Here is a 12,985-nt window from a genome sequence, read left to right as displayed (position 1 = left end):
CTTTCCCTTTCCCTTTCCCTTTCCCTTTCCCTTTCCCTTTCCCTCCGTCTTCCTTTCTGTCTTTCTATCTTTCTGCCTGTCGTTCTCTTTCTCTTTGTCTCTCTTTCTGCCTTTCTTTCTGTCTTATGTCTTTCTTTCTGTCTGTCTCTTTTTCTGTCTGTCTGTTTTTCTTTCTGTCTGTCTGTCTTCCTCACAAAGAACCATTACAGACAAACCAGCATGGAATCTGAGCAAGGGAGAATTCAAAAGACATGAGGTACTGAAAAACAAAGTTCCCCATGGGGTGGGACTTACTCAAACACTGTGTTTAACAGATTGTTCCTGTTGGGGTAAAGCCATTCAGCTTGTTGCCCAGTAGTTTACCTCTCACGTTTACACTTTTAATATCAGTTATCTGCATAACATCTAAAATCATAGAAGATATGGCCCAAAATATAGGCCCAGAATTGGCAAAGTTTTAGATGTTAAGACACTATTAACACGAGTTCCTCATATTTAAAGTGTATGTGCAAAAGAAGAGCTGTGTTAACACCACGAATCAAATCTAGTTGCTGGAAGTCAGCAGAAGTATTTTGCACTTCACATTATATGGCAGGGATGCCCCTCACACCCCCGCAGGAATGCCCCTCACACCCCTGCGACTGCACGACATTGTCTTTGAGCCACTTCTGAATAAAAGCCGTGCACAGAGAGGTCAGTCAAACTCCTGTTCTGACCGAGGGCAGGGGAAGGTGTTCTTTAGTTACAAGTCAGTATATGAGTTAAAGATTAACACATTAACATGAGGTGAAGAGATTCCAAAATTTCCATGTGTTTTCTTCAGTCAGTAAAATGATCATTAAAAGCTAGATAGCTTATTTGATACTGACAAAACCAAAAAGCATAATCCCTGCTCACAATAACAACATCTGCTTATCTGACTCTGGTAACATCAGTACAAGCCTGACAGTACAGTTCAGGTTCACACACACTGTGCCCTAAAGAGGCATAAAGATTAAGAATAACCAAAACAAGCAGATCCTAAATAGCTTGATGAAGCACTGTGTTTGTTTGGATGCAAGAAAGCTGACACAAATAGGGACTTAAGCAAGTACACCACCACATTTTGTACAAGACCTTTTGAAAGGTGAGAAACAAAGAAGTCAGTCAGGTCTTAGTTGGTATGATGGTAAAATAAGTAAAAATAAAGTGTATTATGATAAACTGCTATTATCAAAGTTAAGCAAGTGATTTCTGTTACAAATCTGTCATTTGTATCCTATGGAAAAGATGTCTCAAAGTAGTACGATGTAATCACAACCACTGGAATGTAAAGAGGCCAAAAATAAATTGATAGTTGTCCTGCAGGAACAATGCTATCTACACTGATTGACAAGCTTTCACCACTGCTGCTTGTCTTAAAAAAACCCCAGAACTCATACTGTGCACAGTGTCAGCACTCAATTCCATATCTAACACAGTCAGTAACATAGCCTACTAACTTAAAATAAAATTTCAATTTTATCTTTCTATGGAAAGTACTATATGAAATGGCAACTAGTTGTTGCTTTGGAGCAATTACAGACGAAACCGACACCGAACCACCGAGAAGGCATTCCTTAGGCAGCACTGCAGCTTCTTCAGCTGACACCAAGAGGAAAAATAACCCATCCAGATTTTTTTTAATGTTCTGTATGTAATGATTTCATTATTTCTTCCAAAATTAAAATTCAGGGGATATTATCTATTTAAGCCCTTAAAGTTGCAAGTAAAACTGGGGAAATGTTATGTCCAACATTCCTGCATACTCCCTTGGAAATTTCCAAGAGCAGCAGAAAATCCAGTGCAGGCTGCTAGGCTGGCTGCCATGGAAACAGACAGTGCTGGAAACAGGGCCCTTTCCTTTAAATTAAAAGCTGTTACACAGAAAGCCTCCATTTCTTTCTGCCAGCTTAAAACTGCTTTTGTGCAGCCAAGGTCTCTAACATGTTAAAGGCTGAAACCCAGAGCAGCAGACGTTAACAACAGACGTCCTACTTGCAATGAAGTGCTGCTGCAGCAGGTGAACTATTCTGTTGTATCCTTGACCTAGAGTAATTTATAACTAGGCATTTGGCATCAGGACTAGAGCATTAATATGAGTTTATGAACAGCAGGATGGTAGTAAAGTAGAAGAAAGTTATTTTTTTCAGCTGTTTAGGTAGACTATACAAGTGATCTAAGCTTGTATTAGAATTCTGGACCAACCTCAAAGCACAGGGCAACAGTTATGGAATTGCAGAAATTGATTATCAAGTACTTAACTCTATGCCTCTTTCAGTTGTCACCCTTGCACCCCCAAACTTATCTGCTTGGACTTAAAAGTCTATATGGCATTTTCTACACAGCATTATTTACATTAATTTCCCAGAGATAGAAGCTTTGCTTTCTTTTGAATCGTGACTGTTTCTCCCTGCACTCTATATGGGGTGTTGTACTCTATTTATAATTCATTAAATACTTTATTGAGATAAAACCAGTAAATCTTTTCAACTAATATTTGTTCTGTGAATAAAACTAAAAATTTAATAAACTGAATAAAGAGGAGGTGACACACAAGGTACAGGTTCAGGAAGGTTACAGAATATGGTAGTAATATTGATGCACCCAGCATCACTCATTCCACATATGTCCATAAAGTCACAAATTTGGTAACATAGGATTCTTTTCATTTATGTGGCATGTCAAAGAAGGAAGAAAAGAGAGGGAAAAGCCATGAAAATATTTAGCTACCTGCAGTTTGGTGGAAGTGATTCTAAGGAAGTTGTACAGCATTTTAAAGATAAAATGCATTTAAAACTGTGGTATTCACATCCCAGCAGCCTGAAGATGGTCATATAGTATGTTAAATACTCTCAGTCTTAAAAGAAAAATAAGTCATCGTTAAAGAAATCAGACATCATCTAAACATGAGTAAATATGTTATATTTGGTTCAGTCTTTAAAACTTTCACATGCCAGGGTATCATTTAAGAAAAGAAAGTATTTTATTTATTTTTACTTGTTTTTTATTAAAAAATCTCCTATTTATTTTTATATGCTTTCAATGTTATTTTTTACCATTACTGTATATGTGATCTTTCTGCTAAGACTGTAGCCAAAATAATTTTAAAGAGTGAAACAGCCTCTGATGTGTACTCATTTTAAGCAATTATTCAGTCACACTTTCATTTCAGCTTAGAAATATTCTGGATAAATGTAGAACATGTGAGTGGAGATTACTGAGGGTCATTTAAGATAATCTCTATAGAATTGTGGAGCAAAACCCCACAGGACCTCCAAATCTTTTAAATTATACCACTGTGTTTTAAAGCTTTTTTCTGTAAGCCAGTAATGATGTACTCATAACTGTTTCCAGAAGTAACATCATCATTCTGAAAGCAGAAAATGAAAAGCTAGATGGGAAAGACAGCAAAATGTAAACTCAACATTTAAAACGAAAATATAAAGCATAACAGTATAACTAGCTGAGAAGTTTAAATGACTAGGATATAGGACAATCTGTATTGTATCCTATTGCTATGGAACACGTTGCTTAGAAACAAGCCAGAACATAAATGAGCCTCCAAACAATTTACTGGAGTGTCTGCTGGCAGGGATGTATATATATGCATGTACATGTAAAATGCAAAATCTATACTTTTCACAATTTTGTTTAAAACTCTAAAATCAGAAAGATCACTACTATCTTGGCTGGAACGTCTGAATAAGCAAAAGCTTACATTTCAAGTATTCTCTAAAACTACATACCTTAAGTATATTAACAATAACTACATTTTCTAAATCTGCAAGTGCTCCTCTGCTTATTATAGTCTTGTTTTGTTTTTTAAAATAAAATATTTGCATTTTCTCAAATACAACTAGCAGCCAAGAAGCCTTCTGTCAAGGGACTCATGAACCGCGGGTTTAAATTCTACATCTACTACAGACTTGCTTTGGGATAAATTGGAGTATATTACACTGAATGATGACAGATGATTTCCAGCCAAGCCCTCTCAAGAAGGCATTACTTCCATTTTCCATGCATTTCCTAGGCACAGTAGAGCCAGCAAACAAAATGCATACCCAAGCAGATCCTCCAGCTCTCGAGATTACCCATTAATTCAGAACACCGAGGAAGGTGGGTTTACACTAAGATGCCCAACTACAAACTGGGATGTAAGCAATGGCACTGCATCAACTCTGTCTATGGAGACAACACCACGAGATTTCTGCAGATGCCTGCTCAGTGGATGAGTCAGATTGCCTAGTGACAGGGAAGCTGCTGCATGATGAGGGACTTTGCATGAAAAAGGTTGAGGTACACGTGTTTTGTTGGATACTTTGTGAAAGGAAAGAAGAAACCTCCAGCATAGAAACAAAACAGACACTGGTTTCATAACTTAATATGATCTAAGACAGGATTACTGATGAAAAGACAATGGTCTTTCCCTCCCATGAACCTCAGCTGCTTCTGTTGCATCAACATTGGCAATGATGCAGCCTGCCAGGTCAGTGCTCTGATCTGGCTGAAAACCAACACTATTGAAAGAAATAGTCTTCAGCAGTACCTGTTCACTGATCCTACTCTCTTCAGGGCTGCATAATTACTAATACCAACACAAGCAAGAGGCTGCCAGTAAGCAGGGGAGGGCTGGTTGAGACTACACCTACGTTTGGCAGCAGCAGTCCTAATCCTAACCTCTTATAAAACATTTAAGAAATTTTGAAAGTGTCATAGCAAATTTTCTTAGAATTCTTGGTTACCCACTGTATCCTCTAATTACAGGTTACACACAAAATCAAATTAACACATTGTAGCCTTGGTTTATAAAAATATTTAAGCATGTGTTTATTATAATGGCATTACCATATATTTATTATTCATTTAAGTGCTACACTGAAGAACAAAGTTTTGCAAAGTAAGTGCTGATTGACTTGTAAGCCACACAATTATCCCGGTGTCATTAAAGAGACTCTTTATGGTAGATACATAAAGTTAACTCACAGGATCAGTACACTGAATTGATAGTGCTTCCTTATTAACTAACATGACAGGACTGATACTTTTTTTCCCTGTATTTTTCTCATTATCTCCATCTCAAGAAACACATCTGATAAACTGCATATAAATACCTCTAAACACCATATAATAAAACTTAAAAAAGCTTTAAAAAACCAAACCAAACCAATCCACAACACAAAAAAAGTGCCCAACCCCAAACAGCAAGCCAACAGTAGGATCTTAAAGTCTGACATGCCACCGCAGGAGAGCAGTAGAGGTCAAGAGTATCAACAAGACAACATGCCAGCAATAGCAGGAAATCTGTTAAATAAACAATTCTCATGCATTATTGATTTGATTGCAACAGAGGAAGGGAAGAAATCCTTCCTGACTAAATCTGGTAATCTGTTAACCAGGCAGCATGGAGACATTTCCAGTAAGCACCTGAGAAATCCCTGTGCTTCACTCATTCCACCCTGTATCCTGTTTCTAGCATTTGCCAGTCTCTAATTCCTTACAAAAGAGTAAAATTAAAAAGCAATACAAATCCTGGAAGGAAATTATGTTTCAAGGTGGAAAGAAAATTTCCTTCCTCATTAGTTTGTCTTCTGCATTGTAACTTTTGGGCAACTGGTAACTTTGAAGCTCAGACTCATGTATGAAAACTAGCGTGCAAACCAACTGGGTTGCACCAATCTCTTTTTAAATCCCACCTGAGATAGCACTATACTGATTTTTTTCCACCAATTTAATACTGTATCTTTAAGAGTTCTGCAGGTCATAACCTCTTGCAGGTTCTCATCAATCTTTATATTAAAATGATTCAGAGTGCAATGCAAGACTTCCTAAATTCACTTAATTTCCCACTTAGAAACCTTCTAATCTGCAGCCTAGAAATATTTTTAATATATGCACGGTTGAAGATACTGACTCTTTCTTGCTACACGTATACACAGGGATGGCCTGGTTTCATTTAAGGCTTTTCACTTAAATTTTTAAAATGTTTTGGCCACTTACTTGACATTAGAAGTTAATGCTACATGAATTTCTGAAAAAGCTACCTAGCCTCAGACCAAAACGTAATTTTAGTTTCTTGCTCATACAAAAGGTAATTTTTATAAAACAGATAAAATTAAGAACTGTTTTCAGAGAACACACAATAAATAGCAATAACATATGAGTTTGTTTACAGGAAAGCAGGGTAATTAAGAGGATTTCCTCCTGTGCTATAGGATGATATACATGCTAAGAGCATCCTTTAGCCTAAGCAAGGAAAAAAATTAATCCTTGTAATCAAAACTTCCAATACCCTAATATTAATTTGCTGAAGGCAGTGTTGGAATTTTTGTTTCTATCAAAATTCTCTTTCCTTATAAAGAAATACTACGTAAAAAAAAGGGACTGCACCTAACACTCATAAAGTACTCATTGTTGAAATAAACACACTGTACTATGTCATGATTTTTTGATTTATCAAACCTGTGCAAAATAAATTATTAAGCAAAGGCTGTAACAGCTTTTAACTTGACCTCTATGTATTTAATCTGGCTTTGCCTACAGAATGACAATTTACTTTTTTCACTTTTAACCGTTCATCGATGGTATTCATAAGTATTTTGATGATTCAGATGGCAAAACCAGTCATATCATCATTTAAATTAAAGGGAAAAGAAAGGAAAAAAAAAGAGACAGAATGCCACAAGCTAATTTAGAATATACTGCTCTGTAAAATAAGAAGTGCTTTAATGTTATTTATAGTGTTATTTAAATAGGAAGAAATTAACAACTGCAACCAAATTTTTAAACAACTGCAAAATACTTAACCATGTGTTTTATAACATTACAAACAGAAAAAGTGAAGCTCTGTTTTAGTCTCTTTAGATGCAAATCAAGCAGATTTGCAATGTTTTAAACAATTCATTCTATATACTACAAGAAAGAAAACGTTTTTTTTTCCTAAGCTTTGGTAAAAGGGAAGGATGGAAGAGGAGAACCTGTAGTCATTCCTGTTTTTTAAGAGAGGGTCATTATTTTAACTATTAGGTTGCCAAACTCGAGAGATAAAAGGATAAACAATATTCACTGGGGAAAAGTGAAAATGGAGAACAGAGGAAAGGAAGCAAAGATGGTGACTGTGGAAAACAATTATATCTTCTTCTATGCACTGAATAATTTAAACTCTAAAATATTCATTAATACAGACTGTCCCATAATTGCAGGTGTTTTTGCTACTCTGACAGACCATCACTACTGTAACATACATTCTTTCATCCACTTTCTACATAACTGACATACTCAAAGAAGACTGAAGATAAAAATTACCGTCATTATTTATTAGGCCACCTACATAATCCACTATGCTAATTTTTTTACATCTTTCTCCCCTTTAATTCTTCGTAGCTTAGGTTAATTAGGGTTTTTCACTACAGTTTTTCCCACAACAGTACGGTCACTCCCCTGTCCCTCAACTTCCTCGGCTTCTTCCTTCGTCCCGCTGCCCCGCAGCGCTCCAGCGGCAGGTTTAACCCGCCCTGGGGAGGCGCAAGGCAGCCATGGAAAAGGAGCCACTGCTGGCCCCTCTCTCCAGTCGCTGTTTGTCAATGGCCCTTTCCCGCTGGAAAGGAAGGAGAACAGTTACTGCTCAGCCACAGCCCAGCGCATCAACACTCAACTTCCTGTCATCTGCCCTTCCAGTGAGACCTTTGGTATCAGTACACTACATGAAAAACAGTGTTTGCTGTAGCCATGACTTACAGCTAAGTAAAGGGTTTTTAAAACTAAACTGTCAGTTAATTAATTAATGCATATGGGCTACCTTTTTGCCATTTTAAACATTAAGAACCAAATTTAAAGACAAGCAAAACCCAGCATCTAAACTCTGAGAAAGGCCTGATCTCATGTAGAAGGAGGGAAAACAGCAGTCTTGCCACAAACCAGGGAAGAAATCTCTGAACCAGCACACAATTCAGAGGCATCTGGAGTAAAAGCCAAGTCAGGGTGCTGTACAAGGAAAGAAGGAATTTTGTCTACTGGAAATACAGTTTGTTTTTGATTAAGAAGTTGGAGTTTGAGTCTTGAACTGCAAAGAGCCTGGCATGTCAATGTACTAGTTAAACTGTTCCGTGCTGGGCTGGCAGCTGACCTCAAGAGGCCTTGTTCTTCTCACCCTTACTTAACACAGGCCAGCTAGAAGAATACCTCCAGCTAGAAGGAGTAAGACAGCTTCCATGTCTCAGAAGTATTATTGCCACAGCCTAACAAATATTACTTTAAATGAGTCTGGTTTAGTATCATTTGTCAGCTTGAGGTAACGCTCCAAACATTCTCAGACTATTGCTATTTTAGAAACTAATTCTTGTGCATTATATCAATTTAATGCACTATCTAAACCAAATTATTTAAGGAGACATAATATAGTTTGAAAAGCATACATCTGGAAAGCAGAGTTAAATCTAAGTTAAAGTATGAGGGGAGAAAGGAATTCTAGAGAAAGCCAGTAGCTGAAAAAAACACCGTTGAAAATGAGGCAGTAATACATAGCTAAAATTAAAGGTTTGTTGGGTTTCATTTTTAATAGTTTCATTTAATAATGTTTATTTCATTATGTTTATTTCAACAGTGACATTTTGAAGCATTTTGTGCAATATTTACAGGACAATTTCAGAGTACTTCAGGAATTCAGCTCTAAATGATACTCTGAGAAGGATACTTAATCACTCTCCTTGGTTCATACTGTGATTTCTATCAAACTATTATCATTGTTATTTTAATACTCACGTAAGTACCAAATTTAGCTTTTGCAATTTTTTTTTTTAAGAGGGAAAACAATACCTCATTTAATGTACAAAAATTCTTTGTGACATACAGCATTACACCACAAATACTGGTGAACTGAATCTGCCTGGTACTTCTGCATTTTCTGTGCCCCAACCAGCAAGTGACTGACCTTCCTTGAGACTTTTCTGGCTGTTCACCTCAAGGCATTCCTTCTCCTTCAGTGGTTTAACATCTCCTGCAGGTAAAATCTCGGAAAAGCCCTGTTGCTGCTTCTTGGAGCTATCGATCATGATGAGAATCCTTTAGAATGGCAATATCCAGCATAGGAAAAAACCCAGAATTTTTTCACCAAGCAGGACGCTGCTGTCCCGAACGCTGCTTCCAGGTCCTTTCTCCTGATAAAGAATCAATTACGCCTTCGTGCAGCCGAACGCAGCCGCCATCCTCCGCTGGCTAGGCTGACCTGCAGTGTGCTCCGGCTGCTTCGGAGCCTGTAACTCGCTCAGACGGCAGGCACAGAGCATGTGAAAGGCAACTCCCCAATCCCACCTCTTTTCCCAGACAACCACTCCCCCTTTTCCTTTAGTTACGCTTGCTTCCTCTGCACATTCGTGTTTCAATATGCAGCTTGATGGTCAATCATCTGACAAAGAATGAGTCAAGCAGTTAAAAATAAAACCAGCAGTTGCTGAAGGAGCAGCGTTCGCTGATACCTAAGACACCACTGCTGAAGACTCTCTCCCTTTTCCCCTTTCCTTCTCCCTTCCCCCACTGGTCTGAATACTGCTGCAGGCAGCAGAAATACTTTATCTTTGCTTGACTGGCACATTCATTACTCATTAAGGTTCACCAGTAAGCAAAGCTGCACATTGGCATTTGAAAAAGTTACGCGCAGGGACCTTCCCACCCACCCCAGCCCCAGGTCTTGTTTCAGAGACATTTATCTAGCAGAGTTAAGTGGGAAAAACAGTGATTACTTCCATGTCTTTCCTCGAAGTATAAGAGCAATTCTGTTCCTTGTTGTAAATACCTAAACCCCAAGTATTTTATTATTTTCCTTTTTGGATAACAGTTACACATCTCATTTTTCCCAGCAGTTTTCAGAGTATTTCCTCCCACAGCTTCTGTTCTGCCATTCTTTTGAGCATATCCCATCTATTGTACCAGAGTCACCAACTTCAGTGTCAACCTGGAAGATTTAGGGAAATGCATCCTCCTCTAATAGTCTGGCATTGGCCATGAAAGAACTGCAGACTACACTGCATTTCACCTATTTAGAAAATAAACTATACATGATTTTAAGTAGTCACTACACATCAACAAGTAACTCTAGCAGGTACATTTTCCTTTCCCTTTGGCCTAAAAATCACCTTGCCTCTTCTTGCCTCTTCAGATCTTTCTACAAGACAATCAACCACTGAACACCAACTCTTCACCTTAATACTACAGTCCTGAGCAAGCAACTAGTACTGTTGGGTGTGGGGCTATGTAAGACAGACAGCAGAACTTTAAAGCCTCTCTCCCTATCTTCCTGCTGCTGGGAGAATGGAGACCTATATCTACTCAGAACTGCAGGTTCAAGGGAGACATGAGCTTACTAGGCCATACCAACTTCTTGACATCTAAGGAGCTGAAAATACAAGAAAAAGTCCTGCAGCGTAAATTATTTGAGGCAGCTCTCCAAGCCTAAAGATTTGTTGTTTGCAATCATTTGTATAAAAATTATAAGCTTAAATTAGATTTTGCTTAAATATGAATTATAGACTATTCCTATACATCTGCTTTTGCAGTGACTTTTACTGAATACTAGAAAAAAAATTACTGGGGAAGAACTCCTTTATAAATCAAATGAACCTCCTCACTGCCTGCAGCTGCAACACTTACTACGCATAAGAAAAAAGTTACTTGAGAAACTCCACACACTCAGAAAAAAAAATAAATCCAGATAAACAGAATACAAACATATGCTGCTTAAAAAACCTATATGAAAATCTGACACAGTCAATAAACAGAATCTGTTGCATTATATCATTGAGTATAAGTGATAACTTGTAGTGATAAGGCTTCAAAGAAAAAAATCATGACAATGTTTCAACATATCTATGAGAAAAGTCTAAAATTCTGAGACAGTTTCATAGCCACCTAGGGGCATCTTGCTGTTGCTAGCTCAGTAGCTGTGGTTGCAGCTCTGTAACATGGGAAAAGTGCATGGGTTTCTAAGTGACCTTCTCACTTTCCAAGGAACTGTACTAGCGGGAGCAGAAAGGCTCTTAGCTGGTTAGCTCATTCAAGCACTAACATCTGCAAACTAACTCCTGTGTTGTTCAGGAGTGTCCTCTGGTCACAAGCAGGTCCCAGGTGAATCGAGGCAAAGTGCCTCCTCCTGATCCCCAGAGGGCCAAGCCACCTGCCATTTAAGAGCTCCCTTTTCCCTGCTAAATGAACTAAATTTATAACTCTCCTTCACATATGTTCATAATGGTTCACATATGTTCTTACCTTTGATTGCTAAAGCCCCATACCTATTTCTCAGATTTACTTACACTTTCAAGAATCTGATAGTAACTTTTTAAGCCTTTGCAAAATAGCACAAGCTCTGCCATCAGCAACCAGCAACATGTTGCTACTTTAAACATACTTCCTATGTTTGGATAGTATCTGTCTAGAAGGTCATTGTTTTGACAGATAAAACCTACTTTGTACAGCAGTCACTTCCAAACAAAAATGTTTGAGGTCTTTCAGTTCTACTCAGTTTGAATGCTCTTGTGTTCATTTTCTAGAAAGCAGCTGGAATTTGGATTGTCATTTGAAATTGATGGCGTTAAAAAAATCAGCCCAAAAACATGTTCCAAATTGCTAAATTTTCACCTTTTCTTTCTGTTGCTATGTACTTAAATACAGGAGGCTTTGTGATAAAGGATAAAGCACTACTCATTTACAAAGTAAATGTTGGATGTATGACCTCTCTGATTTGAACACGTACCTGTTTTCAAAGAGCTATTTTTAACAGTAGCTAAATAACACTGAGGATCACACACAAATATATGAGCTAGCAGTAAAACTGTGGCTGAAACACTGGTTTGTATCAAACCACAAAACATAATTGTCTTTCAGCTAAAAGAAAATCTTAAGCCATTATGTTGTGTCATTTAGTCAGAGGTTTCAACCCAATGACAAATAGCATCAGTGTATCAAAACCAGAAGTTGAAGTACAAGATACACAAGCTTTTTGTTTCAATAGAAAGTAAATCTCTTGGAATTCTCATCATCTTCAGAAGATGGAAGTACCTCTTATTTTAATTTCAATTTTTAAAAGCTTTATATATTGTATACAAGTGGGTGAAAAGAAGAAGAAAGGGTTCAGAATGGAACATCACTGTCAGTTCCATAAACCAGACTCCAGTAACATCTCATTTAATAGCAGTGTATTGCACAAGACTTTCATGGACATGTTTGATTTTTAACTAAGGTAATCAGTTTTTTCTTTCCATGCTCATGCAACACAGACTTTCAAGTGTTCTCCCAACCTTCAGCCTCCAGGAAAAGCATTATTTAAAAAGAGGAAGTGCCCAACAGACATGCACCAAAAATCACAAGCTACAGGAGGAAACAATGCAGCACCATTGTACCCTCCACAGTGTCTGCTTGTCTGCCACTCAGAATAGACTCCTTATCTTTTTAAGTATCAGTGATCTGGTGAGTGAGATCAGGACCTGTGAGCAACTTCACCACCTCATTGAACATGGAGTAACTAAACAACAGTAGCTTTAACAGTTCATTCCAACTTTCACATCATATGGAGCTCACTTCTTTGTGATCCCATAAGAAAACCCCAAACCCTACAGATGAATTTAAACTCTAGACTTAAAAAAACCCCAAAAACAAAAAAAACACCAGCCCACGGTATTTAACCAATTTAATCACAAGATTTTGAAATGGGAAAAAAGCTTAAATACTCCAAGATTTATTTCATCTTAGCTTCATGCACACCTTGATCAGTTTCTTGGTCCTTTATATTGTGTCAGGAGAATGCAGTTCCCATCATGGTGTCGTAGTTTCTTCACAAAGAAAAATTGTGTTCTGACTACACAAACAAAAACATTAATTTAAATAATCCCTGTTATAATTTATTCTATTACTTTTTTAAACAGCAAGAATGTTACTTCAAACTGTTAACTTCAGGGTTTTTGTTTGGGGTTTTTTGTTT

At 37.5% G+C, this 12,985-nt stretch overlaps 1 protein-coding gene across 1 annotated transcript in view; it reads right to left on the bottom strand.

Annotated features, from left to right (window-relative positions):
- The window catches only part of MKL2 (MKL/myocardin-like 2), a 42,014-nt gene extending 32,946 nt beyond the window's left edge, over positions 1 to 9,068 (bottom strand). The window contains 1 exon segment of the mRNA XM_008942053.1: positions 8,948 to 9,068. Coding sequence (XP_008940301.1) covers positions 8,948 to 9,068 — 121 coding nt within the window.
- Positions 9,069 to 12,985: the final 3,917 nt, after the last annotated feature.

The sequence above is a fragment of the Merops nubicus genome, unplaced genomic scaffold, assembly GCF_000691845.1.
Source record: "Merops nubicus isolate BGI_N331 unplaced genomic scaffold, ASM69184v1 scaffold51446, whole genome shotgun sequence".
Classification (NCBI taxonomy): domain Eukaryota; kingdom Metazoa; phylum Chordata; class Aves; order Coraciiformes; family Meropidae; genus Merops; species Merops nubicus.
This window is presented reverse-complemented; position numbering and strand designations above follow the sequence as displayed.